This window comes from Pipistrellus kuhlii, unplaced genomic scaffold, assembly GCF_014108245.1.
Source record: "Pipistrellus kuhlii isolate mPipKuh1 unplaced genomic scaffold, mPipKuh1.p scaffold_m20_p_17, whole genome shotgun sequence".
Lineage (NCBI taxonomy): Eukaryota > Metazoa > Chordata > Mammalia > Chiroptera > Vespertilionidae > Pipistrellus > Pipistrellus kuhlii.
In genome coordinates, this window is record NW_023425482.1 from 26,656,337 (window position 1) to 26,683,058 (window position 26,722).

The 26,722-nt window shown below is 56.1% G+C and overlaps 2 protein-coding genes and 2 long non-coding RNA genes across 5 annotated transcripts; 3 read left to right on the forward strand and 1 right to left on the reverse strand.

Annotated features, from left to right (window-relative positions):
- The first annotated feature begins 1,819 nt into the window (after window positions 1–1,819).
- LOC118720424 (plasmolipin) lies at window positions 1,820–18,451 on the forward strand. The gene is made up of 4 exons (XM_036440308.2): window positions 1,820–2,075; window positions 14,869–15,042; window positions 17,015–17,137; window positions 18,303–18,451. The coding sequence occupies exons 1-4, from the start codon at window positions 1,941–1,943 to the stop codon at window positions 18,417–18,419; spliced, it is 549 nt and encodes a 182-aa protein (XP_036296201.1). The 5' UTR covers window positions 1,820–1,940; the 3' UTR covers window positions 18,420–18,451.
- LOC123652501 lies at window positions 10,559–12,095 on the forward strand. The gene is made up of 2 exons (XR_006741879.1): window positions 10,559–10,596; window positions 10,791–12,095. It is a non-coding gene; the product is annotated as an uncharacterized LOC123652501 (long non-coding RNA).
- On the forward strand, window positions 17,610–17,959 carry LOC123652500. The gene is made up of 2 exons (XR_006741878.1): window positions 17,610–17,659; window positions 17,876–17,959. It is a non-coding gene; the product is annotated as an uncharacterized LOC123652500 (long non-coding RNA).
- Window positions 18,452–19,470: 1,019 nt separating the features above from the next.
- LOC118720425 (ADP ribosylation factor like GTPase 2 binding protein) lies at window positions 19,471–24,522 on the reverse strand. Of its 2 annotated transcripts, none has more exons than XM_036440309.2 (6): window positions 24,246–24,522; window positions 23,400–23,461; window positions 22,247–22,353; window positions 21,303–21,388; window positions 20,986–21,082; window positions 19,471–20,633 (listed from the first exon to the last, which is right to left on the reverse strand). In XM_036440309.2, the coding sequence occupies exons 1-6, from the start codon at window positions 24,281–24,283 to the stop codon at window positions 20,532–20,534; spliced, it is 492 nt and encodes a 163-aa protein (XP_036296202.1). In that variant the 5' UTR covers window positions 24,284–24,522; the 3' UTR covers window positions 19,471–20,531. The 2 variants fall into 2 exon arrangements, with proteins under 2 accessions (XP_036296202.1, XP_045438796.1); XM_045582840.1 differs by having other exon boundaries at window positions 24,339–24,521.
- Between the last annotated feature and the right edge of the window lie 2,200 nt (window positions 24,523–26,722).

Sequence of the window (26,722 nt, forward strand, 5' to 3'; positions counted from 1 at the left end):
ACGTGAGCTTCAGGTGATCATGGCGACGGCCTGCTCAGACCCTGAGGCGGGAACAGGGGTTGGGGGGACCAGCCCTGAGACTAAGCAGCCCTCACCTCCTCATTGAGGCTCCCGTGGCGCCAGCGGAGACTCTGGGTGGGCGGCCGGCCCCAGCCTGCAGACACATCCCTTCCCACGCTTTCTGACTGGCGTGGGGGAGCAGTGAACAAAGTCAGTTTCGAAGAAAATGTCCCAGTGAAAAACAATGCGGGGATTGAGTCCTGCTCGCTGCCATTTGGAAGGAATGAAAGTGGGATTAGCTAAAAAACAAAATCCAAACCCAAACCAACACAAAACCACCCTATTGTTTTAGATTCTGCCCGCGACACAATCGTCGCATTGTCTTCTGGGCCATAATAACATGGAGGGTGTGCCCGGGCACTTGGTTCTGCACTTGGGCTCGGGGCAGCGAGCAGAGAGGCTGGTCTCTGGGAAATGCTTCCGTAGCCACCAAGAAGCACCCCTCACCGAAACCGGTATGGCTCAGTGGATAGAGCATCGACTTGCAGATTGAAGGGTACCGCGTTCGATTCTGGTCAAGGGCATCTACCTTGGTTGCGGACACATCCCCAGTAGGAGTGTGCAAAAGGCAGTTGATCAATGATTCTCTCTCATCGATGTTTCTAACTCTCTATCCCTCTCCCTTCCTCTCTGTAAAAAATCAATAAAATATATATTAAAAAAAAAAAAAGGAGCACCCCTCATTTCCCTGAGCACCTTATGGGGGTATTGGGAGGAAGCAGCAGTCAAGCAACCAGCTGAGTGGGCAAAGGGTTCAGTCTGCATCCACCAGTGAAAACTGTCCACTCAGGCCTTGCCGCTCTCCGACTTGAAACCATCGGGCCCTAAAATGGAATTCACTCCACTGTTCTGTCCATCCACAAGGGCCACCGAGAGACACCAGGCCCTGGCCCGGAGCCTGCAGCTTCTACTTCACAGAGAAAAGGGGTGTCAGCAGGTTACTACGTGAAGGTTTGTGATGGGGAAGATCATCCTGGGTTACCGGGGCGGGCCTTCATCCGATCACAAGTGTCTCTACCAGAGAGAGAGCTGATGGGCGCAGAAGAGGAGGCGATGTGACCACAGGGGCAGAGATGGAGGTGAGGAGGCCACAAGCCAAGGGATGTCAGCAGCCACCACGCGGAGCTGGGAGTGACAGGCACAGACACTCCCCTACACACCCGCGGAGGAAGAGCAGTCCTGCTGACACCTTGGTTTGGCTCAGGAAATGGATTTCAGACTCTGGCCTTTAGACCTGCGAGAAGGCTGTTCTGTTCTGTTAAGGCACCAAGTTCATGATCATTCGCTCCGGCCGCCCTTTGTCAGGAGACTAAGGAGCCCTTTGTGACTGGGTCCCTGCCCACGTGTCGCCTCGCACCCTCACTCACTTTGCCCCAGCCACCAAGGATCGTCTTTCATTTACAAAATATATTTTATTGATTTTTATAGAGAAGAAGGGAGAAGGATAGAGTTAGAAACGTGGATGAGAGTTAGAAACGTGGATCAGCTGCTTCAGGCATACCCCCCACTGGGAATGTGCTCTTGGCCAGAATTGAACCTGGGACCCCCTCAGTCCACAGTCGGATGCTATATCCATTGAGCCAAACTGGTTTCTGCTGGCGGAACCATCTCACCGCCTGCGCCGGCCTCAGTCTCACCGTCTGCAAAGTGGGACCACGGGACCCGCGGGCGGCAAGCGAAGGGTTAAAGGGGCGGGGCCCGCGGGGAGGGCGGGGCCGGGGCGGGGCCAGGGCCGCACCTGGCGGCTCGGGGCTCCCTCCTCCTCCGAAGCCGCGCGCAGCCCGGAGCGGCGGCCGGAGCGGGTCCCCCGGGAGGAGCGCGCGGGAGCCGGTCCCACCGCGGAGGGGCGGCGGCGGGGACCTCGGGCCGAGCGGGGCGCGATGGCGGAGTTCCCGTCCAAAGTGAGCACGCGGACCAGCAGCCCCGCGCAGGGCGCCGGCGCCGCGGCCTCCGCGCTGCGCCCGGACCTGGGCTTCGTGCGCTCCGCCGTCGGGGCGCTCATGCTGCTGCAGCTGGTGAGCGCGCCGGGGCCCCGGGATGGGATGGGGGTCCGGGGGAGGGGGGGGCTGAGCGCTCCTACTCCCCAAACCACGCCGTGTCTCCCCGGGGGCGCCCCGAGGCCACCCTGGGACCCTCTCACCTCGAGGGTCCCCGCTGCGCCCCTGCGCGCACACGCACGGGGCGCCCGAGTCCAGAGAGGCCGCCGCCGCCCCATCACCCCCTCCCCAGCCGGTCCCCAGAGGCCCCCCACGTAAGCCACAGCCCCCGCGGGCGACCCGGTCCCCGTCTTCGCCGGGACAGGGCCCCCGGCTTAAACCCAAGTCCAGTCCGGGCCGGCTCCGTGCTCGGGGCCGCGCCCCGGAGCACCGGGGTCTGATCGAAAGGGCACTTCCGTCCCGGCGCTTGGACTTCGGCTCGGCCCCGGGGCGCCCCCGCGGGAGCCGGGCCCGTGTGGCTCCGCCGGGCGAGCCGCCGGGCTCCAGCCGGTGTGGCCGGCCCCGCGCACCGAGGTCCCGCGCCCGGAGCCGCGGTGTGTGTGTGTGTGTGGGGGGGGTGACTTGCGGGAAGCTGGGGCCGAGACTCCGGGGTCTTCCAGACTTTCTGACGGCCCCGGCTGCGGCCGACCGACCGACCGACCGGTGGGACGCCCGCCTGCCCCTCCATGACTAGTCCCTGGCCGGGGGTGGGGAGCTTGGTTCTCTCCCGCTAGTGCCTCTGGCGCGAGTCGGGGAGCTGGGTGGCTGCTCCCCCAGCCGAGGGCCGGGCCATTTTCAGAGGAGCACGGGGGACCCGGAGGTGGGCAGGACCCCTTTTCCGTTAGGGCCTCTCCCGCCGTCCCCGCACCGCTGGGTCCATGCAGGCTGCCGGGCTCAGGCTGGAAGGAGGGTCCTCTGAGCACAGACCCCCGTCCTGGCGCCCTCCGCCCCTAGGTCAGTGCTGTCTCAGTGCTCTCCCCGGAGCCCCCTCTGCACCCCAGCCTCAGCTCCTCCTGGGGGCGGGGTTGTTGCAACTTAGCTTCTCGGTCCCCACCCCCGGGAAAAATGTGGCATTGGAATTTGACTCTCAGGAAGGCCAGCCCAGGAATCTGCATTTCTAATTCTTCTCCAGGAGTGGCTTTGGGGAGGGGATGCGGCCGGGGGCTGCCTCGGGTCTGGAGCTGGGCTGTGGGCGAGGCTCTGGGTGGCTGTGAAGGGCAGGGAGCCCGGTCCCACCGGTGGGAAAGGGCGGGGGGGGGGCAGGAGGGAGGAGGAGGGAGGTCAGTTCTGAGCCCGGGAAGTGTCACGGAGGAAGAGGTGTCTGTGGAGCAGGACTTCCTGAAACCTGAGGCCTGGGAGGGGAAGGGAGTTCAAAGGGCGGGGTGCCCCGGAGCCAAGGTGTGGGGACCCGAGAGCAGAAAGGAAGTTGGGGGAGTAGCCCTCGGGCTGGTGAAAGTGGACTCGGAGCACTTGTAGGTGGCGGTGTGCTGGGCGCGCTCAGGAGGTGTGGGACCGGAGAGGGTCGCAGTGGGACCGGAGAGGGTCGCAGTGGGACCGGAGAGGGTCTCAGTGGGACCGGAGAGGGTCACAGTGGGACCGGAGAGGGTCGCAGTGGGCCCGGAGAGGGTCGCAGTGGGCTGGAGAGGGTCGCAGTGGGACCGGAGAGGGTCTCAGTGGGACCGGAGAGGGTCGCAGTGGGCTGGAGAGGGTCGCAGTGGGACCGGAGAGGGTCGCAGTGGGCTGGAGAGGGTCGCAGTGGGACCGGAGAGGGTCGCAGTGGGCTGGAGAGGGGTCGCAGTGGGACCGGAGAGGGTCGCAGTGGGACCGGGAAGGGGTCGCAGTGGGACTGAGGTGATGAGCTGTCTGTGGACCCCCCTTCCCCAAGTCCCCAACCAAGTCAGAGGCACAGGCCTCCCCTGGAGGAAGCCACAAGGTCCTTGTGGGTGTTAGGGGCAGAAACAGAATATTGAGGACGAGCTATAGTCACAGGAGATCATGCCCTGTTAGCTGCGATTGCCTTGTTCTGATCGAAGGAAGGACATTCTAACCTGGCTGGGGGTTGTTTCCCCCTGGGACCTGGAGCCAGCCTTGGAAGGAGTCCTTTTGCCTACGTCCCCATGTAATCTTTGTCCGACCCAACAGGGGCTGCTGGTTTAGGGGAGGCGGGGTGCAGAGCAGATTTTCGTGGGTGACCTGCGGCTCTCCCAGGCTGCAGGCATTACTGGATTCAACATTACCAGATTCAACCGTCTCTGCTCAAATGGCTCCCGTAGTGGCAAGCCTGCACCCACTGGTTGCCCGGCTTCATGGGCACAGAAGCATGCTCTTCCTATTCCAGACTCCTCCGATTCCACTTATTCCAACCCTCATCGTTCTAGAACAAAAGGGGGGTCCCTGTGGCTCAGCGGACCAGTCTGGGACATTTGGGTCCCATCGCGCAGGTGTGGACACACTGAGGTCTAGCCAGAACGCAGTCCTGGATGGAGGCTGGCCCTCAGGTCTCTGGACTCCTGGAGCCTGGGGTGTGACCGGGGTGGCCATTGGGGTGCAGAGGATGAGGGTCTCCCATCAGAGTTCTGAAGATCCCGCTCCTTTTAGTGCCTCTACCTACAGCTTCTGGGAGAAGCTGCTTCCTGAGCTGTTTCTCTGGCAACGGACCGTTCCATTGGGTCTGGGGGGGGGGGGGGGTTCACTCAACAGGTACCACCCTCTGCTGGGAATCCATAATAATAGTGTAGTAGCTCCCACTAGTCAGGTACCCAGAGGGCTTTAGATCCTCTTATCTCCCCTTCCCCCCTCTTTGCAGGTGAGGAAACTGGGGCTCAGAGGTCAGTTCTTTGCCTGAGATCTCTCACCCTCCTCCCTAGGGGAGCTAAGCCCTGAGTGCTCTGACTTTTCTGGCCTGGGCCCTAAGGATCACAATCAGCCATTTCCCACCAGGCACAGGGGCTGGTGCTGTGGAAGGGAAGGCTGCCTGGAGGAGGTGGGGAATGGGATTTGGTGAAGGGGCCCAGGTGTGTGTTGGGAGGAGCGGGGTGGGGTGGGCACAGGAGATGGGCTCTTTGTCTGGTATGAAATGTGTCCTGAAGCACCAACCTCCGTGGTCACTGCTTTATCAACCCTCCCTCCTTCTCCAGTTCCCAAATGAATGCTAGTCCCAACGAGATCATTGTGCCAGCAATGTGCAGCAAGTGTAAGGCTCTTGTTCTTTGTTGAGCTTCCTACCAGCCTGGGCGAAAGGGGAAATATGCTAAATTTACACAGATACCCTGTTTCCCTGAAAATTAGACAGTGTCTTATATTAATTTTTGCTCCCAAAGATGTGCTAGGTCTTATTTTCAGGGGATGTCTTATTTTTCCATGAAGAAGAATATGATACACATTTATTGTTAAATGAAAATAAAGGAAATTTATTACCGGTATACAGTACGGTAGTACGGTAGTTGTCAACACAAACCACACAAACTGTGAATCCTGCAGTATCAAGAATTTACTCACTTATTCAATGACAATCATGTCATCATCTTCTGGAACATCATCATAACAATCCAATTCCTGAATTTTCTGGTGAATTTCTTGTGACTCCATTTCTTTCAGTATCAGTGGACCAAATCTCTCATGTTTAGCCTGGGGGAGCCTTATTTTCGGGGGGGATGCCTTATATTTCACTCAGAAGGAAACTTGTTAAGTAGGCCTTATTTTTGGAGGATGCCTTATTTTCGGGGAAACACGGTAGCATCTTGAAAAGGGAAGCAGACACGTCTGATCTAGAGGCAGCTCTTTGGATGATAAAAACCTGGGGGTTTGATGCTTCAGATCTTCGTGTGGCTAAAGGGTGTCAGAATGTCGTGGAAGGTGAGGTTAATTTGTGCTGACCCCAAAACCTTTATAGAATAAGCACAAAGCGGATGCCGTTACGTGACCATAGGCTTATTATTTTTTTAAAACCTCCCCGAGTCTTGGGAAGAAAGTGGATGAGCAACAGGCTCGGAGAGGGAGAAGAATTTCCCCAGGTTCGCGGGGTAAAGTGGCAGGGCTGGGATTGGCACTCGGATCCGTAAATTCGAAGCTTGGCTTCAGCTGCTTCCTGTTCGGTGTGTTGTTGTTTTTTGTTGGGGGATGGGTGTTCCTATGCTTTGGAGGAAGGAGATGGGGAGGGATGTCAGGGCCACTCAGGGAAGGCTCCCTGACAGAAGTGCTTGCTCACGGGGGTAGTAAAATGGGAGGAGGAGGCGGCACTCAGGAGGGTGGGAACAGACCAAAGCTCATGCCGGGGCAGCCTTGAGGCTCAAGATGTAGGAGCCGTGTGAGCGTCCTGTGGCCACAGCACCACTGAGCTCGGCACCTCCCGTCCTTCCTCTGGTCCTACCCTGGGGAAACCAGTTTGCAGGTGAATCCACAGGTCAGAAGCCTCCCCTGCCTTTGATCACAACGCCCCAGCATCCAGTGCGGGCAGCCCTTGGTTCAAATCCTGCCTCTGGCCCCTCCCCGGCTGTGTGATCTTGGGTAAGTTCCCTAATGTCCCTGAGCCTCGGTTTTCTTGTCTGTAAAATGGTGACTGTGGGATTGCGAGGACGATGGAGGATCATGCCTACCAAGAGCTTATCGTGGAGTATGTTGGGATGGAGGGCACTGAGGATTCATGGTGTCATGCAATCCTAGGGCTCTCAGGCTTGCCATCAGAGGTCCCTTGGTGCTTGCTCAACACGAGCTTGCATGCTTCCAGAGACAGGGAGCTCAGTCCGTCTCCGGGCGGCCTGCTCCATCCTGGGCGCTTGGGGGTGTTAGGACGTCCTTCCTCTTTGACCCTGGCTCCGCCTGCAGCCCCAGCAGGCAGGTGCGGGGCAGGGCAGGGCCTGAAGGTCGGCTGGCCTCCAGGAAGAGGCCGCCTGGCTGAGGTGGTTCAGGTCTGAGAGGTGTGAGCAGAGGTTGGTTGCGCTGGGAATGCAGTGTTGGGGTCCCCCCCTCCGGGGGCGGGGGCTTCCCTTAGCTCTGAGATTTGTGGGTTCCGTGTCTTTGGTGCTGCATTCCAGGGCCTGCAAGCTCACGGGCTTCCTCCAACAGAGCAAACCAGTGCTCCGCATTGTTGGCCCCGCCCGCCTCCCCACTTGTGGCCGGGAGGGTGTGGGCTGATTTCGAATTAATTAATAATTATGTTATAAATACACGAACACACCCTCCTTAAGAAAACAAAAGCCTGCTTTCAGATAAGGCTCAGGTTATTCTTGGATCTCCTGCCCCTCTCCCCAAGGGAACCGCTGTTTGGGGGCGTTTGCAGGCCCTTTTCCTGTGCGTGTGAGAAAAGCACGCTGGCTTTATTCTGTCTCCTTTGTTCAGGAAGTCGCTTTCCTCACACCCAGTGCGCCCGCCATACAGCTGCCCTCCTCGTTTCTAACTCTTCCAGGGCATCTCATAGCGTCCCGGGAGCCCCCTCCCTTTTAGCCATTTCTTTGTGGGTGGACCTGTTTAACAAAAGGTTTGGAAAAATGATCGATGAAAGCAAAACATACAAACAGCGCCAAGGGTGGCCCATGGAAACACGGTCCGTCTTGTCCCTCCCTGGCCGGGCCTGTGAGGCAGCCGCCAACGGGCCTGTGGGGTCCCAGGGCCAGTTGGTAAATATTTCTACACAGAACCTGCACCCCCACTTAAAGGAGCACGGATGGGGGCCCTGGAACTGTGCCCAGCCATGCTCCCCCCCCCCCCCTCCCCCAGAGGCAACACACCCAGATGTTCTGTCCCAGTGCCCATCGCTGCCCGTGTCCTTTTCTCTAATCCTTTATTTGCTTACTTTCTTTAATAAGTAACGTATTCACAACGCTCCGGGGTCCAACAGCGCGGGAGAGAGCGCAGGGAAAAACGTCAGGCCCTTTGGGTTCGCGTGGGCCCTTGTTTTTTTTTTTTTGTTTGTTTGTTTGTTTGTTTTTAAATATATTTTATTGATTTTTTTACAGAGAGGAAGGGAGAGGGATAGAGAGCTAGAAACGTCGATGAAAGAGAAACATCAACCAGCTGCCTCTTGCACATCCCCCAACGGGGATGTGCCCACCGCAACCAATGTACATGCCCTGGACCAGAATCGAACCTGGGACCTTCCAGTCCGCGGGCCGACGCTCTATCCACTGAGCCACACCGGTTCCGGCGGGCCCCTTGTTTTTAAGGAGATCTACGCCAATGTGGCTACAGATGCCACCTTTCCCCTCTTTACCCCAGGGATGTAGTCTGCACACACACGCACACACACACACACACACACACACACACGCCCTTCTGCACCCTTTTCCCTCCCTTTTCCCTCCAACATGGGCCTAGCATCCTTGGGTCTCTGTGCGGATTGGGGGCTTGTGTGAGGGTCTCACTGTGCAGCTGAGGTGTGACCTGCCAGGCCCGCCCCCCTCCATGACAGACACCTGGGCTCTCCTCTCGCCCACCTGCTGTGCCAGCCGCCAAGTGCACCTGTGCCCACGTCTCCAGAAGGGGGACTGCTGGTTTGTGATTTTTAAAAATACATATTTTTATTGATTTCAGAGAGGAAGGGAGAGGGAGAGAGAGAGAGAAACATCAGTGATGAGAGTCATGGATCAGTTGCCCCCTGGGTTGCGGGCTCAATCTCCAGAGGGCTGATGGGAACCTGATGGGGGAGGAGTGGGGTCAGGGAGGGACGGGGAGCCTGTTTTTCTTGGCAGCCCCAGCCCAGGGAGCTCCAGCCTGGATCCTCACAGGCCCTGTGTTGTTGGGCTGGGCTGGACCCTCCTGCTTGCCCAAAGGGGAGGGGCCAGGGTGGCACGTCAGGGTCTTACGGAGAGAGCTCAGGGCAGGAAGGCAAGCGGCCAACGGTCAGGTTCTGCGAATTAAAAAAAAAAAATCTCAGTTCTGAACCCCGTGACCGGGGAAAGCAGGCAGTGAGCTAAAGGCCGCCTGCGGACGGCCTGAAGGTGACCGTGGTCATCGCACTCCCTGTGACAGCCCGGCCGGGGCTCCTGGGCGGGGACCCTGGGGCAGGCTCCCTGCGGCGCCTGGGTGCCTGGCATGGCCTGGAGGGCACCCGGCGTCTGCTCAGTGCCTTGAGGACGGGGCTCGGGGACTCTCGCCCTCTTTGCAGCTCAGGAAAGCCAGGCCTCGGGGCTGGCAGTCGGCTCTGCGGGCTGTGCAGCTGCTCGGTCCCCGCACGGCTGCGGTTCTCGGATGCTCAGAGTGTAGACGCAGGCGTCTTCAAACTACGGCCCGCGGGCCACATGCGGCCCGCAGAGGAGTCTGATCCGGCCCGCCAGGTTTTTTGGGCAGTGAGCGCAGCCGAGGTGTTACAGTAGGAATCAGTAGTTCATATAGTCCGGCCCTCCAGCTCTCTGAGGGACCGTGATCTGGTCCCCACTTTAAAAAGTTTGAGGACCCCTGGTAGAGGCTCCGAGTGTTAGAGGCTCCGAGAGCGCGGGAATTCCGAGCGGCCCCCCCCACGCCTGACACAGGGGCGGGCGGCTTGTGGGGTGGTTGTGGCCAGGCCGCGGCCGGAGCCTCTGTCCCCGCGCCTTTGTCTCCCGCGGCACAATAGGTGGCTTTTTGTCCCCATAAAGTCCCTTTCACTCCGGGGAGAAGGGCCGGGGCGGGGGTGGAGGCTGGGCCTGGCCAGGCCGAGCACTGAGTATCCTCAGATGCCCAGATGTGTCCCTGCGAGGGGGACCCCGGGACAAGGCTCCGCTCATGGGCCTCAGTTTCCCGGACGGTGCAGTGCAGGGCGGGGCGGGGGCGGGGGGCGGAGGGGAGTCCTGCGGGATGCTGGGTGGCCCCTGCCCTGCGCTTTTCTAAAACAATTGGTTTCCTTTTCGATGTTTAAAAAGCTGAAGATTTATCCTGGCCAGTCGGCTCAGTGGTTAGAACGTCCACTGAGGACCTAAGAGTGATTTCTGGCCCCGAGTCCAGGCATGAGCGGGAAGACAACCAGTCTATGTCTGTCTCTGTTTCTGTCTCTCTCTCTCTCTCTCTCTCCCCCCCCACTCCCCTTCCACCCACCCCTATCCTTCCGTTCCACTCTCTCAAAAGCAATAGGAAAAAATGTCCTCATGTGAGGATTAACAACAACAAAAAGCGGAAGACTTTTAGAAATTCAGATTCCAGTGTCTCTTGAAAAGTTGCAAGTTCTGGCTGCCTCAGGCCTGCCTTCCCCCAGACCCCACTCCCCGGGAGCCCCTTAGTTCTGCGACCTGCCTGCCCCAGTGTCTGCCCCCGGACTCTGAGGCCGTGTCCCTCCCACAGGTTTCCTCTCCCTCCCTAATGCCCCGATGGACGGCCTAACAGCCCCATGTCTGCTCTTGCCCACTAGAATCTGGAACTACCCTGCCCAGCACCCCCTCCCCAACCTCCTCACATGTCAGATGACGAAACAGAACAGAAAGGTTAGGTGATTCCCCCAGTGCCACACAGCGAACCTGCAAGGGTCTGACCCAGCCCAGGGAGGGGAGGATTAAAGGCAGACATGGGGTGACTCTCTGGGTTGATGGGAGAGCGGGCTTTGGGTCATCCTGGAGGAGGCCTTGGAGAACATTGCACAGAGGGGAAGACTGAGGTCCCATTGCACAGAGGGGAAGACTGAGGTCCCATTGCACAGAGGGGAAGACTGAGGTCCCATTGCACAGAGGGGAAGACTGAGGTCCCATTGCACAGAGGGGAAGACTGAGGTCCCATTGCACAGAGGGGAAGACAGGTCCCATTGCACAGAGGGGAAGACTGAGGTCCCATTGCACAGACGGGAAGACTGAGGTCCCATTGCACAGAGGGGAAGACTGAGGTCTAAAGGTCTAACGTGTTCTGCTCAGGGACCCTCAGCCTCCGAGGAGCAGGAGTGCGGCTCCAGGAGGCACCTGGGCCTCCCGCTTCGGCTCCACCCGTCTCTGACAGGTGGGTGGGGCGCACATTGGCACCAGGCCCTTATCTGCTGGGCACCGTGCCTGGTGCTTACGTGTAGATACACTCCTTATCTCGCCGGGCCTCCCGCCCCTGGGAACTGCACACACTACGAAGGCCCAAGGTCTCCAGGCTCAGAGAACGGACCGGAAAACCCACATTGACACTTACTTCTTAGAGTGGCCGTGGTGGTAGAAGAGGTATTGAGTGTTAAGTCTACACTCAATACCTATTGGGTGCTGCTCTAAGTACTTCTATACAGGTGGGCAGAATATGTTTACCGTGGCCTTGTGAGATCCCTTTGGGTTATTAAAGCTCTTGTAAAATAATCCTCACCTGCATGTCGTTTTTCCACATGAACAACCGTAAACCTGCTTTTGCCCACCTCCTACACATTTCTCCATCGACATCCCAGGAGGTAGGCACACTTTGAAGAATAGGGCAGGGAGGCACAGAGAGGTCCAGCCACTTGCCCGAAGGCATGCATCGAGGATGGTAGCAGGATCGGAGCTTGAACCCAGGGAGTTAACAGGCCAAGAACCGATGCCAGCGTCCCAGTTACACCAGATCGGGACATCCGCCCGCAGGTTCAGAGGGCAGCCAAGAGGGATGTATTAGTTTCCGGGCGCTGCCGTAACAAAAGTGCCCCGCACCAGATGGCGTAAAGCCACAGAGACGTATTCGCTCGCCGTTCTGGGGGCTGGAAGTCCAAAGTCAAGGTGGTGGCAGGGGCGGTTCCTTCTGGAGGGTCTGGAGGAGAGTCTGAGTCAGGCCTCCCAGCTGCTTGGGGTTCAGGCCGGCAGCCCTTAGTGCTCCTTGGTTTGGAGACACATCCCTCCAGTCTCTTCCCCTCTGTCTTCACGTGGCCTTCTATCTCCGTGTCTCTGTGTCCAGTTTCCCTCTTGGAAGGACACCAGTCCCTGGATGAGGGCCCACTCTCACCTCGGAATGCCTCTCGGTCTGGCACCGGTGACGGATCTCTCTCTTCTCTGCAGGTGACTTTAACAGAAATAGCTCTGTTTCCACTTGCTTAGAAATTCTTTGGGAGGTGCAAAGGTCCCGGGGCATATGTGAATGTGCCTTTTTTTTTTTTTTTTTCCCCGACAGTTCTCATTTAAAGAGAAAATTCCTAACCTGAAATCTTTATGTTTTAGAGAGAGAGAGAGAGAGAGAGAGAGAGAGAGAGAGAGAAAGGGGAGGGGGTAGGGAGGGGAGCTGCACCTTTAAGATTTCCAGAGAGTTCTCTCTGTCGATAGCACTTAGCTGAGGAGGTGCTGCAGGGGCCTCAGAGTTTAGGAGTGAGGACAGGAAGTTTGGTTGTGGTGTGTGTGTGTGGAGAAGATGTGTGTGTGATGGTGGTGTAGGCAGCAGGAACATCACCAGGTGTCTGACCAGTGGGGCCAGACCAAACCTGGGTTCAGCAACCTCGGTCCTTGGGTTCTGGCTAGAAAAGGATTCAGAGCACGACCCAAACTGTGAGAGAGCATCTATGGGGTAAGTCGCAGAGGCAGAAGCAGCAATTCCTGGGAGAAAGGGGCTTAGCAACCAGGTTCCAGAGGTAAAGGAAGGGCCTTGGGGCTTGGGAGTGGGGAAGCGGAGGGGCAGGTGCAGGGCGGGTGGGGGGGAAGGGGAAAGGCACTGGGCTTGCTCCCAGGAGGGAGCCTGTGCCGGGTCCTCCGTCCTAAGGGTTTTAAGGGCGGAGGTTTAGGGGGACCCCAGGGGGGATCTCAGGCGCAGATGCAGCAGCCAGCCAGGTGCGTCCATTCCGGGTTGTGGTCTCCGCTGACGGGCCCGCACCAGGCCAGGGGCATTAGCCGATGCAGCTGGTCCCGAGGCCGGTTTTGGCCGGTTTTGTTGCTTCTCTGGGCCCGGAGCTGAAATCCAACCGAGGCCTAGATGGTATCTGCAGGGAGGAAAGGTCAGGGTGTCCGAGTCACATGACCAGCTGCCTGCTAGAGGAGGGAAGGTCACCCTGGGGGCTTGGTCCCACCCGACCATTGACTGTCCTTTGCTAGGTACTGGGGGCTTTCACCCTGGTGACCTGTACTCGGCCCGTGGTCCTTGCTCTGCCCATGTCTGTCTAACTGCCTACAACATGTAGGGGCAGGAGAACGTGGAGGCCAGGGACGGGGTCCAAGGAGCAGAGGCAGAATTCTGCTCCTCCCACATGGCTCCCTCCTGCCCTCCCGTCCCCTCCCCCGCCCTCCTCCGCCTCTGCTCAGGTGTCTGCTTCCCACTGAGATCCTTGTTGGCCTCTTTTCTAAAAGGTTTCTCCCCTGGCCCTCACCCTGGACCCCCCACATCTCACTGGGTCTTGAGTTCTTAGCGCCTCTCCCTCCGTGAGAGCAGGGCTTTTGTCTGTTTCAATCAGAGCAGGTGTCTGTTGAATGCATGACCCCGAGGGTCAGGGGTCAGGGGTCAAGGGTCAGGGCAGAGGGGCCGGAGGCAGCCCTGGAGGCAGGTGGCAGTTGGGGTCCATCCCTCTTCCTCTGAGCAGTGGGGTTTACTGTTTTGCAGACAAGTTTCTGGTCCTTTCTCCCCACTAGAGTGTGAGTCCCCAGCAGGGCCACCCAGGCCAGCAGAGGTGCCCGCGAATGTGGGGGTGCCCTGTCCTGAGGGGGGGTGTCCTGGCGCCCGGGGTGGGGGTGCTCCCTTCAGATGCTGGGGCTGTGCAGGAGGAGACGGGGGTGGCAGGAACCCGTCCGTCTGGTTCAGGGGGAGGAATGGACCTTCCTTGTTCTGGGGCAGAAACCGAGGCGGCGCCCTGGGCCGGGCCAGGGCAGTGGGGCCTGAGGAACAGGAGAAATTCCCGCTGCTTATCCGGCTGCTCCATCTCCCGGAGCCCGGGTGGGCGGGGATGGGAGCCGGTGCCCGCGGGCCTGGCCCTGGGGCCGCTGCCGCTGCTGTGTCCTGGTTTGCACACGTCGCTAAGTAACTCTCTGGGCCGGGTTCCCGAGGAGGATGGGTCTGGGTTCAAATCCTGCCCTTTGCCCATGGGGGCCCCCTGTGACAACCAGGGCGCATTTCCCTCTGCGTGTGTTTGGGGGGATGGGATAATAAAGACGCACTGATGAGAGGGGTGTAGGGGTCTCCCTGAGCTCCCTGCCTTAGGGCAGACAGATCCTTTGCTGCTCCCTCAGGAGGGCTGTGTGGGTCCCTGTGGCCTGGAGGGCTGGGATAACGATAGCAAACACGTCCACAGGAGGCCCCGGTCCCTCACCCAGCGCTGAGACGCAGGTGTGGCCAGGACGCTCATTTGGCAGATGAGGCACAGAGCTAGCAGATGTGCCCGTCACACAGCTGGCAGGAGGGGGACGTTTCAGACCAGCCAGTCTCTCTGGGGTCCTTGCTGTTAGTCCCTTGGGGGGGTGGTGGTGGTGCGACAGCTTGGCTGTCTGTGTGAGACAGTCATCCTGCTCTTGGGGAGCTCACAGTCTGGGGAAAGAAACAAAATTTCCATCCTGGCCGAAACTGGTTTGGCTCAGTGGATAGAGCCTTGCCCTGCGGACTGAAAGTTCCCAGATTCGATTCCGGTCAACGGCATGTACCTTGGTTGTGGGCACATCCCCAGTGTGGGGGGGTTGCAAGAGGCAGCTGATCCATGTTTCTCTCTCATCGATGTTTCTGACTCTCTATCCCTCTCTCTTCCTCTCTGTAAAAAATCAATAAAATATATATTTAAAAAAATTTTCCATCCTGGGGGGTGGGTGCCTGGGGAGCCGCGGGAGCCAGAATGGAGGAGGGGACGGTAAGGAAAGGACCTTACCAGGCCAGGGCTTGGTGTGCAGGGTGTGCAGGAAGAGCCAGGTAAATGTTTCTTGACTGAATGGGAATGTGACGGAGCCCGCCAGCATCAGGCCCCGGGGCCCCTGGCCTGTGGCCCCAGCCCCAGTGCTGGGTGCCCTGCGAGACTCGGCCCCTCTCTTCCCTGCAGGGGCTGGGGCTGCTGGTGTGGGCCCTGATCGCCGACACCCCATACCACCTGTACCCGGCCTACGGCTGGGTGATGTTCGTCGCCGTCTTCCTCTGGCTGCTGACAATCGTCATCTTCGTCCTCTACCTGTTCCAGCTGCACTCGAAGCTGTACATGGTGCCCTGGCCGCTGGTGGTGAGTCTGGGCGGTGTGTGTGTGTGTGTGTGTGTGTGTGTGATCCAGGCTGAGCTGTGGGGTGACCTCTCCTAAATGAGAGGTGGCGGTGGGATGGCTGCAATCCTCAGGGCCCTCCGCTAGCCTGCAGAGCTATGAGGAGGAGGGGAGGGGGGATGGCGTGGTGGCCAGCTTTTCTGGGCACTGGGAGCGGAGCCAGGAAGGACACGGGCCTGGCTTTCTCCAGGGAAGGGGGTCAAGGTTCAGGGGCCGTTGGCTGGAGAGACCAGAGGCCATTTGGAGTCTTAAATATTTTTCTTCTGGGGGCAGTCGGAGTCTGAGCCTGTGTGGCAGAGGGTCTCTGGAGACTGGGCTGGCCTGGCAGGAATACCCAGGCTGGGCTGTGTGTGCAGGGCAGGTGTGTGGGGTGTATGTGTGCTGGGGGGTGTGCAGGGCAGTGTGTTCAGGGCAGGTATGCAGGGCGGTGTGTGCAGGTGTGTGTGCAGGGGTATGTGTGCAGGTGTGTGTGCAGGGCGGTGTGTGCAGGGGTATGTGTGCAGGGCGGTGTGTGCAGGGGGGTGTGCAGGGCGGTGTGTGCAGGATGTACTTGGGTGCGGCAGGGTGTCCACCCGCTGCCCCCAGGGTGAAGCCCCTGCAGCTGGAGGGTGGAGTCTCCTCGGAAGGAGCGAGCACAGGAAGGGCCGGGCCAGAGGCAGAGAACGCGCTGGGTTTTCTCTCTGACCCGGAAAACCCCCGCAGCTGGGATCTGAGGCTCTCGGCGAGCGAGCGGAGAGGAGAGAGAGGCACGTGACTGTAAGACAAGCACGGCTGGGACGAGCGGCATTGTTTGCGACTCAATGCCTGTTTAGAGCGAGGAAACGTGAGTCATCCTCAGGACAGACCGGGTCTGTTGGACTTGACATCACTGGCAGGAGCCAGGCGGCCGGAGCCGGGCCTGCAGGGAGGGTCCTGGGGCGAGGAGGGAGTCCATCCCCCCACCCGGCCCCCGGGCTCTGGAGACGAGGGCCCAGCTGCCTCCAGCCTCAGTGGTTCCTTTTCTGGCCGTGAAGGCTCAGCCGTCTCTCACACTCCTGGGCCTTTTCCCGGAGGGCTGAGTTGGGATTCCGAGTCGGGGTTTTCCTGGGACTGTACTGGGCAGGCAGTAGTGGGTTAGGAGTGGGGTCTGGAGAGCCCAGTACCCATCGGCCCACAGGGAGCCCCTCTACTCGGTTCCAGCTGCTGTCAGTGGGAAGCAGGCCGCTTGGTGCCAGATCCGGTGTTTTATGATGGAAAGGTTTTATGAAATCTTCAGATGTTCATATGAAATCTAATTTTACCGCGTTGGCAATGTAAAAGATAAACTATGGGATGAACCAAGCATGTATGTGTGAGAGCCAGCAGTTCGCAGTCTCTGTGAAGACCGTTAGCTGGCTCCAGGGGCCCCGGGTTCGAGAAAGGGCACCTGGGCCTGGCTGTCAGCGAAGGGTCCTCCCTGCTCTGGTCTGGCTCAGGATCCTGCTGGGTCCTGACCTTGGCATTTGGTGGGACCTTGAGCCTAAACTGTGGCCAAAAAGGGGAACAGATTCCTCCCACTTGGGGCAGACCCCCCCTCCCCCCTCAGGCCTGCAGTGGGAAGGGGTGGGGGAGGGGGCCTGGGCCGGGCCCTGTGTGGACACGGAGGAGTGGCCTGGACTCTAGCTCATTGGTACATTCGGCGACAGGCTGCATTTGGCCTCTTGCCACAGGGAATGGGTTTTGCCCGCTGGGCGGGTTGCTGCTGCCCCTGACCAGCTCCCACGGCCTGGGTGTCTGCGCTGGGCTCAGATGGCCTCCGGGCAGAGCCTGGGTGGGCTGTGCCTGCGAGGCCCCGGGGTCTCCGTCCCCATCCTCAATGCCAGTCCACCTGGCTGCTCGGGGGGTGCCGGCGGGAGCCATGAGGTTCCCGTGATGGAGGTCTCCCATCTTCAGCCAGTTCGCCCCTCTCCGCCTGCAGCTGATGGCATTTAACGTGGGCGCCACCGTGCTCTACATCACCGCCTTCATCGCCTGCGCCGCTTCTGTCGACCAGACGTCCCTGAAGGGCACCGGGGCGTACAACCAGCGGGCGGCCGCCTCCGTGAGTATGGCTCCCCGGGCCTCGCCAGAGCTCCCTGGTCTGAGGCCAGGCCCCTGCCCCCTCCCCAGTTCTCGTCCTACGAGCTTTCGGTCCCTCCATGGTTAACAGAAAGGCCCGAAGGAGCACCAGGCTGGGGAAGTACCTTGTGGTGAACGGAAGTTTGGGTTCACCTTTGAATTTGGCTGTCAATCAGTTGCAACTCACTGACTTAGGATTATAGGCAACTCCCCAACCCCTCCTCCCCACCAGAGAACCTTAAAAAGTATCGCCCCCATCCTTACTTTGAAAAGGGCTCATGCAAAGACCTTAAAAAATATATATATATATAAATAGAGAGGGAGAGAAGTTAGAAACAATCGATGAGAGAGAAACATCAATCAGCTGCCTCCTGCACACCTCCCACTGGGGATGAGCCCCCAACCAAGGTACATGCCCTTGACCGGAATCAAACCCCAGGACCCTTCAGTCTGCAGGCTGATGCTCTATCCACTGAGCCAAACCGGTTTTGGCAAGACCTTTATGGTTTAGACCACACATGTCAAACACAAGGCCCGCGGGCCAAATCCGTCCCGCCAGGCCTTGCAATGTGGCCCGCACTGGCACTGCGCTGTCATCACTGCACTCCGCTGCGTTTCCATCACAATGACAGTTTATGACTGTTCAGTAAACCATTCGGCCCGCAATTCAGGCTGGATTTTAGATTTTGGCCCCTTCTCTGATTGAGTTCGACACCCCTAGTTTAGACCATTTGGGGGGATTCACAGGCTCTCCCATGAACAGATTCCAGAAGATTCCTAGGGTAGCTTTGGATTGTTGCCTTTTACAAACTAGATCACTCATGTCTAAAGTAACTCCTGCCCCTCAATCACGCCTGTTAGCATGTTGTCCAGCTGCCTGTCACATACCTGTCTGCGTGGTTAAGGGTTCCCCACACTGGAAGGTAATATCAGCACCATCGGCCCCCAACAATTAGGTGTTCGATGAGTGTGTGGCTCAGTGGGAGTTGGTGTGGCTGCCGGAGCCACTGGTCCGGGCTAAGCAGGAGCCCGAGGTCCCTCTGTGCCTGCGCCAGGCTGCCCCCTTCCTGCCAGCGTCCCTGTCCCCGCACCCTCCCCCGGGCCGCGCTGCCGACCACTCAGCGAGGTGTCCTCCTCTCCTCTTTCAGTTCTTCTCGTGCTTAGTGATGATCGCCTATGGAGTGAGCGCTTTCTTCAGCTTCCAGGCCTGGCGAGGAGTAGGCAGCAATGCGGCCACCAGCCAGATGGCTGGCGGCTACGCCTAAACCAGCCGACCACGGCCCGCCGTGGGGCTGAAGTTCTGCGGGCCAGCCCGGAAGGGACTACGCCTGCTCCTGTGTGACCACCAGACGCGGCTCAGCCAACACTCCTAAGGAACCGGGACCCTTCCTCCCGCTGGGCCCAGGCCGCCCGCGGAGGGCCGGGGAGAGCCGGCGGCCGAGACCGGCCCGTCCCCCTTATTCAGCAGAAGGTGACGGGGGACCGGGCTGCTGTCCGCTCTGTCCAGAGGACTTGAGCTTCCGAGGCGGGGCCCAGCCTTCTCACCAGCACTAAGCACACTAACCCGGACTCCAGACCTGCAGCCAGCCCCACCCGTTATAGATAAGCCTAACAAGCAACTGTATTTACCATCACAGTCTCTGCTCCAGGAGAGTTTCTGGGTCCTTGAGACACAACTCCCACACGACCCTCCCTCAAACCAGCATGTCGCTGGAGGAGACTTTTCTGACAGCACGCTCTTCCTTCCCTGTATTTCACACGGTTATTATTTTTTAAAGAGAGCGACTTTTTAATTTTTTTGTTAATCCTCACCCGAGGTTTTTTTCCCACTGATTTTCTAGAGAGAGTGGAGAAGAGAGAGTGGGAGAGAAACATCAATGTCAAAGAAACACATTGATTGGCTGCCTCCTGAACACAGCGAGGGCCCAGGCCAGGGAGGAGCCTGTAACCATGGTACGTGCCCTTGGCTGGTATGGAATCCGGGACCCTTGACCCACAGGCTGACTATCCACTGAGCCAAACCAGCTAGGACCACTTATGGCTATTTAGAGCAGATCGGCTTCAAGCAACTTCCCACGGATGCAAGCCTGTCTCGGAGGCTTCCCTCCCTTCCCAAGCCCGTCTGTAACCGCCCGATTGGGGAAAGCCACCGTCCATATGGCTGCTTCCCTGGCCCTGCTGATTGGACACTTAGGACATGGAGGCAGGGCATTGAGGCCTTGCCTGGTCAGTTGTTATGTGCTTGGTGGTGACTGTTTTCATTTTTGGTTTGTTTGATTTTTTTTACAAAAATAAAGACAGAAGAACTTGTCTGAGTTGGTTCTTGCAAAACACCTCAAATTTTACCGAAGGATACAAAAGCATTTAATAAGCGCCACGTCAATACAGAACACACACAGCCTATGTAGAGCTCATCCTTTAAAACCAGAACTGCCACATGAAGTCAGCAGAGATTATTTTTACTTAAAAAAAAAAAAATCTAAGGTTCACACCGGGAACTGAGCTAACCAGCAGAACACTGCGCTGGTGGGAAGATTTTGACAGGAAGGCGGCATTGCAGACCCTCCATTCCAACAGCAAACCTAGCCACCTGATTTATACAGAAGCGGTTCGAGCAGCACTAACACCCCACATGCTGAGAAGAGGGGACCCTGACCTACTTCAGGGGAAGCACACGTAAGCACACAGTCACGGGGCCCAAACAGGGCATCCGCGATCGTGGCACTAAACTAAAAAGCATATAATACTTTGATCTTGAAGTGGGTAATCGTGGAACTTCCAAGATTATATCCACTAGGTTGGCCTGAGTATTCATCTATAAAAAATAGTGTCTTTCAAAAAGAGAGAGTTCTGGAAACGGGGACTACATGGGGACCGGAAGACAGTGACACAGGGACTGCAGATGTGAGACTAGTTGACTGGGACATGGAGCTTTTAGGTAAAGGACATCTCTCTTGGGTGACTGACAGCCAAGACTCATGGTGATAGGAGCTCCAGAAGTTTCAAGTCCAGCAGATGCTGGAGGAACAACCTAGCTAAATGCTCCGAACCGGTGAAACCCCAAGAATGCAGCACCCCCACACGTGTGCGGGGGAGCCCTCAGGTGGAATGCTGAATGTGCACTTGTCCAGAGGATCCGACTCAAGCCCCCGAGAGAGAGGGCCACCGAGGGAGGAGGACTGGGGTTACAGAACACAAGGGTTTTCTGAGGAAACGGGTCTCAGGAGGGTCATGCCATCCCCCCCCCACTCCCCTCATCAATACTTGATGTTAACGAAGAATTGTGGAACAGAGCTGGTCTGCCCAAGATCTATCCTTCCGTCGCTAGCTTCCGGTGCACCGGGCTGATGTTGAACAATGTCATTGCTGGAGGGGACCTAGTGCCGCAGGTTGTTCTGGGAAGCTGGCAGAGAGGATGATTTGCACAGTGAAGTCACCACGAGACCACTGCTTAAGTCCAGTCCCCGGCCTTCTTTTTCCTACAAGACATAGAACAGTCCTCCCTAGCTCAGATCCCGCCTGGGGGAGGGAGCACCAGGGGAGCGGGGCACAGGGAGGGAGGGTGATTTGCACTTTTGCTCAGCACTGGCCACAGTCAGTCTTAACCACAGACTGTGCTTCCTCAGTCAGGATCCCAGGTCCCGGCTGGAGGACAGCAGCTCACTGACACCCACTACGTGCCACTGGCCAGGCTCAAAGGGGGGCTGGGAGGTGGTTTGTGTTAGACAGTTCTAGAGCATTCGAAGTGGTTCCCTGTGGCTAACCGAACAGGTAAGAGTGACCTATTAAACACAGAATTAAAAAAGGGAAAAAAACAAAACGGTGACTTACTGCTCTGTAGTCCAGAAACATTTCTTTAAAAGCCAAGAAATCGGTAAACGTGAGCAGCATGTCAAATATGTCCCCGGCCACCTCATCTTTGTGGTGCCTGCAAAAGGGGAGGGGGCTGTTTCACGAATGAATGGGAAACACTGTCTTCAAGGCTTCGGTCAAAGGTTTTGAGGCCCTCCTACCCGGGACCCAACCACCAAGCGCTCTCAGCTTTGATGACCAAGCACTGGAGAAAGAGGGTCTTTTTTTTTCAGACAGGAGGAGGAGGAGGAGGAGGGAGGTGAAAAAGGCAAAACATAGAGTCAAGCTCAACTCACTGTAAGGTTGTGGTGAAGGCCGCCATGTTGAACCCAGGAATCCGCTCCAGTAGCTGTTCTTCAATGTACTTTTCCACTAAAGAAATCTAAGTGGGAAGGATCTTGTCAAACCTCAGGACTGCTTTTCAGAAAGCCTGTCCTAAGAGCCGATCCTATGTGCCAGGCCCTGTGGTGAGTGCTGGGGACACCAGACACCAAAACACAGCTCCCGGCCTCTTGGACAGCCGGCCCACAGAGGAGAGGCACTCGGTCATTACCCCGCAGCAGCACGCATGCTCTCTGATCAACAGGGATGGCAGTGGGGCTCTCCCCACCCCTGGCCGAAAGCGAGGAATGAAATAAGTGGCTTTTTCTTCCTGGGCAGATGGAATCCGTGCAGAACATACACAGAACTTCTGGACAGAGGCAGTCCAGGGTCCTCAGAAGCAGAGGCCTGGCCTGCATTGATTGCCAAGCTGCTATGATAAGAAAGGAAGGCTCTGGAGGCTCAAACCCTTTCTCAGGCAGATGCCAGCATTCCAGGAGGCCCTGATCTTGGCAAAGGGGAAACACCCAATGGACATTCCTGGATTCTAGTCTTGGTTTTCATGTTCACCTGACAGCCATACGTACCTGGACTAGTAACAGGAAGAGTGTGTGAAAGCCAAATGGTCAAAAGTACAGAAATGCATGGTATGGTGAGCCCACCAATTGTAACTGAAAGCAGAATTATGATAAATCCAAACAGCTTGTGAAATAAAAGTTGATGAAATCATCAGATATTTGAAAAACAACCCCAAAAGCTGTGTGGGAAAGTGAGAGGAGATGAGACCTACACCAGGTTCTAATAGAATTCCTGGCAGGGGACAGTGGCAGATTTAAAAAGTCAAGCAAATTTCAGCATCTTTTGATTCTGAATTCACATTTTAATGAAACTCTGGTAAGAGAAATAGAAATCTACTTACATATTCATTAAAAATAGGCGTGTAGATGAGTTTATTCTCTTCCGTGTCTTCAAATTCCTGGTAGTACTTGTCCATGAAATTCCTCTGTAATAACTGGAACTCGTCATCTGAACCACAATAAAAAACAACCATTATTTTTAAGCCAAACTAAAAACAATACTGATTTATAAACAGGCAGGAGTTACATGTCAGAAGTGATTTCTCAATGGTCAGTCTCCAGGAGAGAAAACTAAAGGTTTTTCAAGGAAGCATTAAACCCGGAACTCTTGAGTCTGCAGGCTGACACTCTTCGCACTTAGCCAAACTGGCTTTTTTATTAGTATTTTTAAAATTGTAATTAAGTATACAAAACAGCCCTAGCCAGTTTGTGATAAATAGTCTGGGCTTACGGAAGTTCATTTCCCCACAGGGAACAAGGTATCCATAAAAGGCAAAAGAATTCAAAGTATTCCTCAGTGTCCCCCCAAGCCCTCAGACCCACATGGAATGAGAGCTTAGTGGTGAAACACCTGTATTTACACTTAAGGGCATGACCCTTTGCCATACCTACCTGGACATACAAAAACTTAAGTGACTTTTTCAGACTAACCTACAGTAGAAGACACAGCTAGAAACAGCAAATAACAGCATTCGTTTCCTCATTCTCAGAAGACTTGAAGTCAATAAGACAACATTTTCTCAGTTTCAAGTTTCTTTCTCCCACATATTTGTCTTAAGATTCCTTAGTAGGAATTATGGATCCAAAAATGGACCCACAAACAGGAAATACCTTGCTTGATCCATGCATGTGTGCTATAGCTATGGTATCACTTAGTATGAAAATGTTGAAGGGAAAAACTAAAGAACTAAATTGCTCTTCGTCTCTAATATAGAGTATAATAGATCAATATTTCCCGAAGTTTTGCCAAGAGCCCCATAACTTCTAGGTGTGGATTCCCTGAAAAGTTCCTTCCTGAGGCCTGAATGGGTGGCGGTTTGCTCTAGAGTCTAGACAAATCACAGTAAGACCCAATGCTACATTGGGCTACATTAAACATTATACGCAGCCTGACGTCTTCTCTCTTAAAAACGGACTCTCCAAATTGACTTCAGTGTCCTTAAAAGCACGGGTCTAAGAAGTAAGAGCACAGGCCACACTGGCAAGGTGGCTTACCCATGATGATGTCCTCTAAGTAGCCAACCACAGCGTCGAATTCTGCATCAGAGGCGGAAGAGCTGAAAGACATGCCGGGATTAGGTGCTGTTTCAAATAGTTTTTAAAAAACCTGATTATGACCCTAACCGGTTTGGCTCAGTGGATAGAGCATCGGCCTGTGGACTGAGGGGTCCCAGGTTCGATTCTGGTCAAGGGCATGTACCTTGGTTGCGGGCACATCCCCAGTAGGGGGTGTGCAAGAGGCAGCTGATGGATGTTTCTCTCTCATCGATGTTTCTAACTCTCAATCCCTCTCCCTTCGTTTCTGTAAAAAAAAAAAAATCAATAAAATATATTAAAAACAAAAAAAGACGAACAGTATAATGGCTCCACCTTTCAGAAAACCCGATGTGACATGAAGAGTTACAAAACGGGAAGGGGTCGCCTAGGACATCTTTAATGAAGGCTCCTCCGCACGTCTTCCCTGGGGGTCCCTCCCACCGCATTCTGGCCCGCAGCCTGCACCTGTCTGCTGGTGAAGGGGGACCTGGCGCGGGCGGCACCGGCCGGGGAGGGCGCAATGCGCCCCGCAGCCCCGGTGGTGGAGGGTCCCCTAACCGGGGTTGGGCCTCGGCAGCACAAACCCGCCGGGTTTGGCCGCCGACGAGGACAGATCGGAGGCGGAGGTGAGGGGACTGTGATGGAGGAGTTGGTCAACGCGGGACACCCGCCCTGCCCTGCGGTCCTCCGGGCCTGAACCAAGGCTCGTACCCCGGGGGTTGGGGCGGAGCCTTGCCAGCCCCCCGCCCCGCCGGGAGCCCCGTTTCTAAGGGCAGAGGCCGGGGCCCGGGCAGGGTCACCTACGAAGACAGCACGAAGCTCTCTTCCTCTAGGGTGTCCATCGCCGCCGCCGCCGCCTCCACCCCGCGCAGGCGAGCCGGCCCGTCCGCCTCCTACCCGGCCCGCGCGCGGCCCGGCCCCAACCTCCGATCGGCTCCGCGGAGCCCCAACTGGCATCGGGGAGGCCGCGCCGCCGAGGCCGCGGTCGGGTCACGGCCCAGCCACGCGCCGGCCCGGCCACCGTCCGCCCGTCGGGGGCTCAGCGGCGACTACCGACCACCGGGCGCCGCGCCGCGCCCGCCTCCCGTCACCATGGTCACCGCAACCTCTTCCGCTGCCTCGCAACTCCAGGTAGCCAATCACAGAGCGCGCTTCCCGAAGCCAGGGGCGGGGCAAACGGGAGGCGGAAGTGAGGGGAGAGGTTGGAGGAGGAAGGATAGCTGGGCCTCCGTGAGCACCGAGGGCTGGTGTCCTCTCCCTGTGCGGATGGAATCTCAAGTCGCCCCAGTTTTATGGGATGAATCCAAGCCAAGTGCCTCAGTTTCTTCATTTGCGAATTACAAGACTTAAGAAGATGAAGTATAATAGTTTAAAGCGGATCTTAAGAGCCCTATAAATAGCAAATCTCTTGAGAGGCAAGCCTTAGTTTTAGAATAAGATCGTTGCTCATTTGCAAGGCAGCGCCTCCCTCTCGTGGAAGGAAAGCCTCATCGCAAGAAGTGGATGTCTTGTACGTCAATCGCATTCACATCATAAAGATTCGGCAGTAAATGGTTTCTTAGCTAATTAGGCGAGATGAAAGTCGATAGAGCTCCTTGGAGCAACGCAATCAGAAAGAGTCCCCTCCGATGCTGCCAAATTTTGCAGGAAAAAAAAAAAAAAAAAAAAAAGGCTCCCTAGAGCAGATTTCTCTCCACTGGACCACTTGGGTGTTGCATGTATTCTCTTCGGTTGCAGGTATTCATCTTGGCCAAGTGTGTGGTGCATGGGTACAGGGATTTGTTATCAAGACCATGGTCTCTCAGAGGCAGTAACTCTGCCTACCACTAAAGAGAAACCAGGCATCTGAAAAGGTTTGCTGAATAACCGGGCGGAGCTCTGTTTAAGTCCAGCACTGGTCACACAGCTCAAAGCAAACTCAGCAAATTTCCTCATGACCTACTTTCTCTATAAACCACTTATTTCTTTTGGACTAAATGAACTTGCCACCCTTTCTTTAAATTTTTTTTTTTTTTTTTTATTTCAGGGAGGAAGGGAGAGGAAGAGAGAGAAACATCGATGATAACAGAATCATCATCGATCAGCTACCTCCTGCATGCCCACTACTAGGGATAGAGCCCGAAACCATGAGCTCCTGGGACATAGGTTGAAGCTCAACCACTGAGCTACCCTAGCCAGGCCTGCTCACCCTTTCTACTACTAAATCATGTATGGGATCAGAGTGGAGGAAATGATTTCATCTGTTCTGGTCATCTAACACTTGTTACAAACCACCAAAACTCTTAGTGGCTTAAAACAATTGTCTTGCTCACTAATCTGCACTTTGGGCAGGACTTGGTAGTCTCTGCTCCACTCCTCATCAGCAGGTGGAATGGGCTAGAGGAGCCTCTTCCCAGAAGCTCACTCACATGGCTGCAAGCTTGGTGTTGGCTCTTGGCTGGGAGCTCCGTGTGGATGGTGGTTAAAGGGGGGTAGAGGGGGGAAGAAACATTCCATGGCAGGTGGTGGGGTTCAGTGGCTCAGTGCTGACCTATGGATCAGGAGGTCACAGTTGGATTCCAGTCAGGCCATAAGCCCGGTTGTGGGTTTGATCCCCAGTATGGGGCGTGCAGGAGGCAGCCAATCAATGATTCTCATCACTGATGTTTCTATCTTCTTTCTCCCGCTCCCTTTCTCTCTGAAATCAATATAAAAATATATGTGAAAAAAAGAAAAAAAAGAAACACTCCATCATCTCGATTGTATAGACCAGGAAATCCAGGTTGGAAGTACTTGCATACTTGTGGGAAGTGACATTATGGGGCTGGAATCTGAGAGGAGGCTCACTCCTGTCTCACTCATCATGCCCAATATAAGGCCCCAATCCCCGACTCGTCAAACAATACTGGCAATCAGAACATGATCCTTTTCTGGGGAAAAACCTGAATGGTGGTCTTTGTGTAGAAAAATACATTTACTTGAATATATTAAATGTAATCCTTTGATCGTGGGTATTAATAATTGGAGTAGCAAAAGAAAAGTACAATATTTAGAAGAGCGATCATAGTTGGATAGTTTGTTTTCATGGATACATATTGGAGATGGTTGAAGTTCATGAAATATCATTTTTTGCAAGTGAAATTGCTTCTGTCACTGAATCTGTTTCCTGGTATTCAGCTAATGGAAACACGACTTTACCTTGCTTTATCAGTTTCATTCAAAAAAGTGGCAATTCATTAGAAACATTTTTTCCCCCGGCTGTCTGGAATCCTGGACATATTTCCGGAAAATAAAAAAAAATT

Coding starts and splice junctions, on each gene's coding strand:
- LOC118720424 (XM_036440308.2), top strand. CDS start 1,941: ATGGCGGAGTTCCCGTCCAAAGTGAGCACGCGGACCAGCAGCCCCGCG. Junction 2,076..14,868: donor CGCTCATGCTGCTGCAGCTG/GTGAGCGCGCCG, acceptor TCTTCCCTGCAG/GGGCTGGGGCTGCTGGTGTG. Junction 15,043..17,014: donor TGGTGCCCTGGCCGCTGGTG/GTGAGTCTGGGC, acceptor CTCCGCCTGCAG/CTGATGGCATTTAACGTGGG.
- LOC118720425 (XM_036440309.2), bottom strand. CDS start 24,283: ATGGACACCCTAGAGGAAGAGAGCTTCGTGCTGTCTTC. Junction 21,083..21,302: donor GCCTTCACCACAACCTTACA/GTGAGTTGAGCT, acceptor CCCCTTTTGCAG/GCACCACAAAGATGAGGTGG. Junction 20,634..20,985: donor TGTTTCTGGACTACAGAGCA/GTAAGTCACCGT, acceptor TATGTCTTGTAG/GAAAAAGAAGGCCGGGGACT.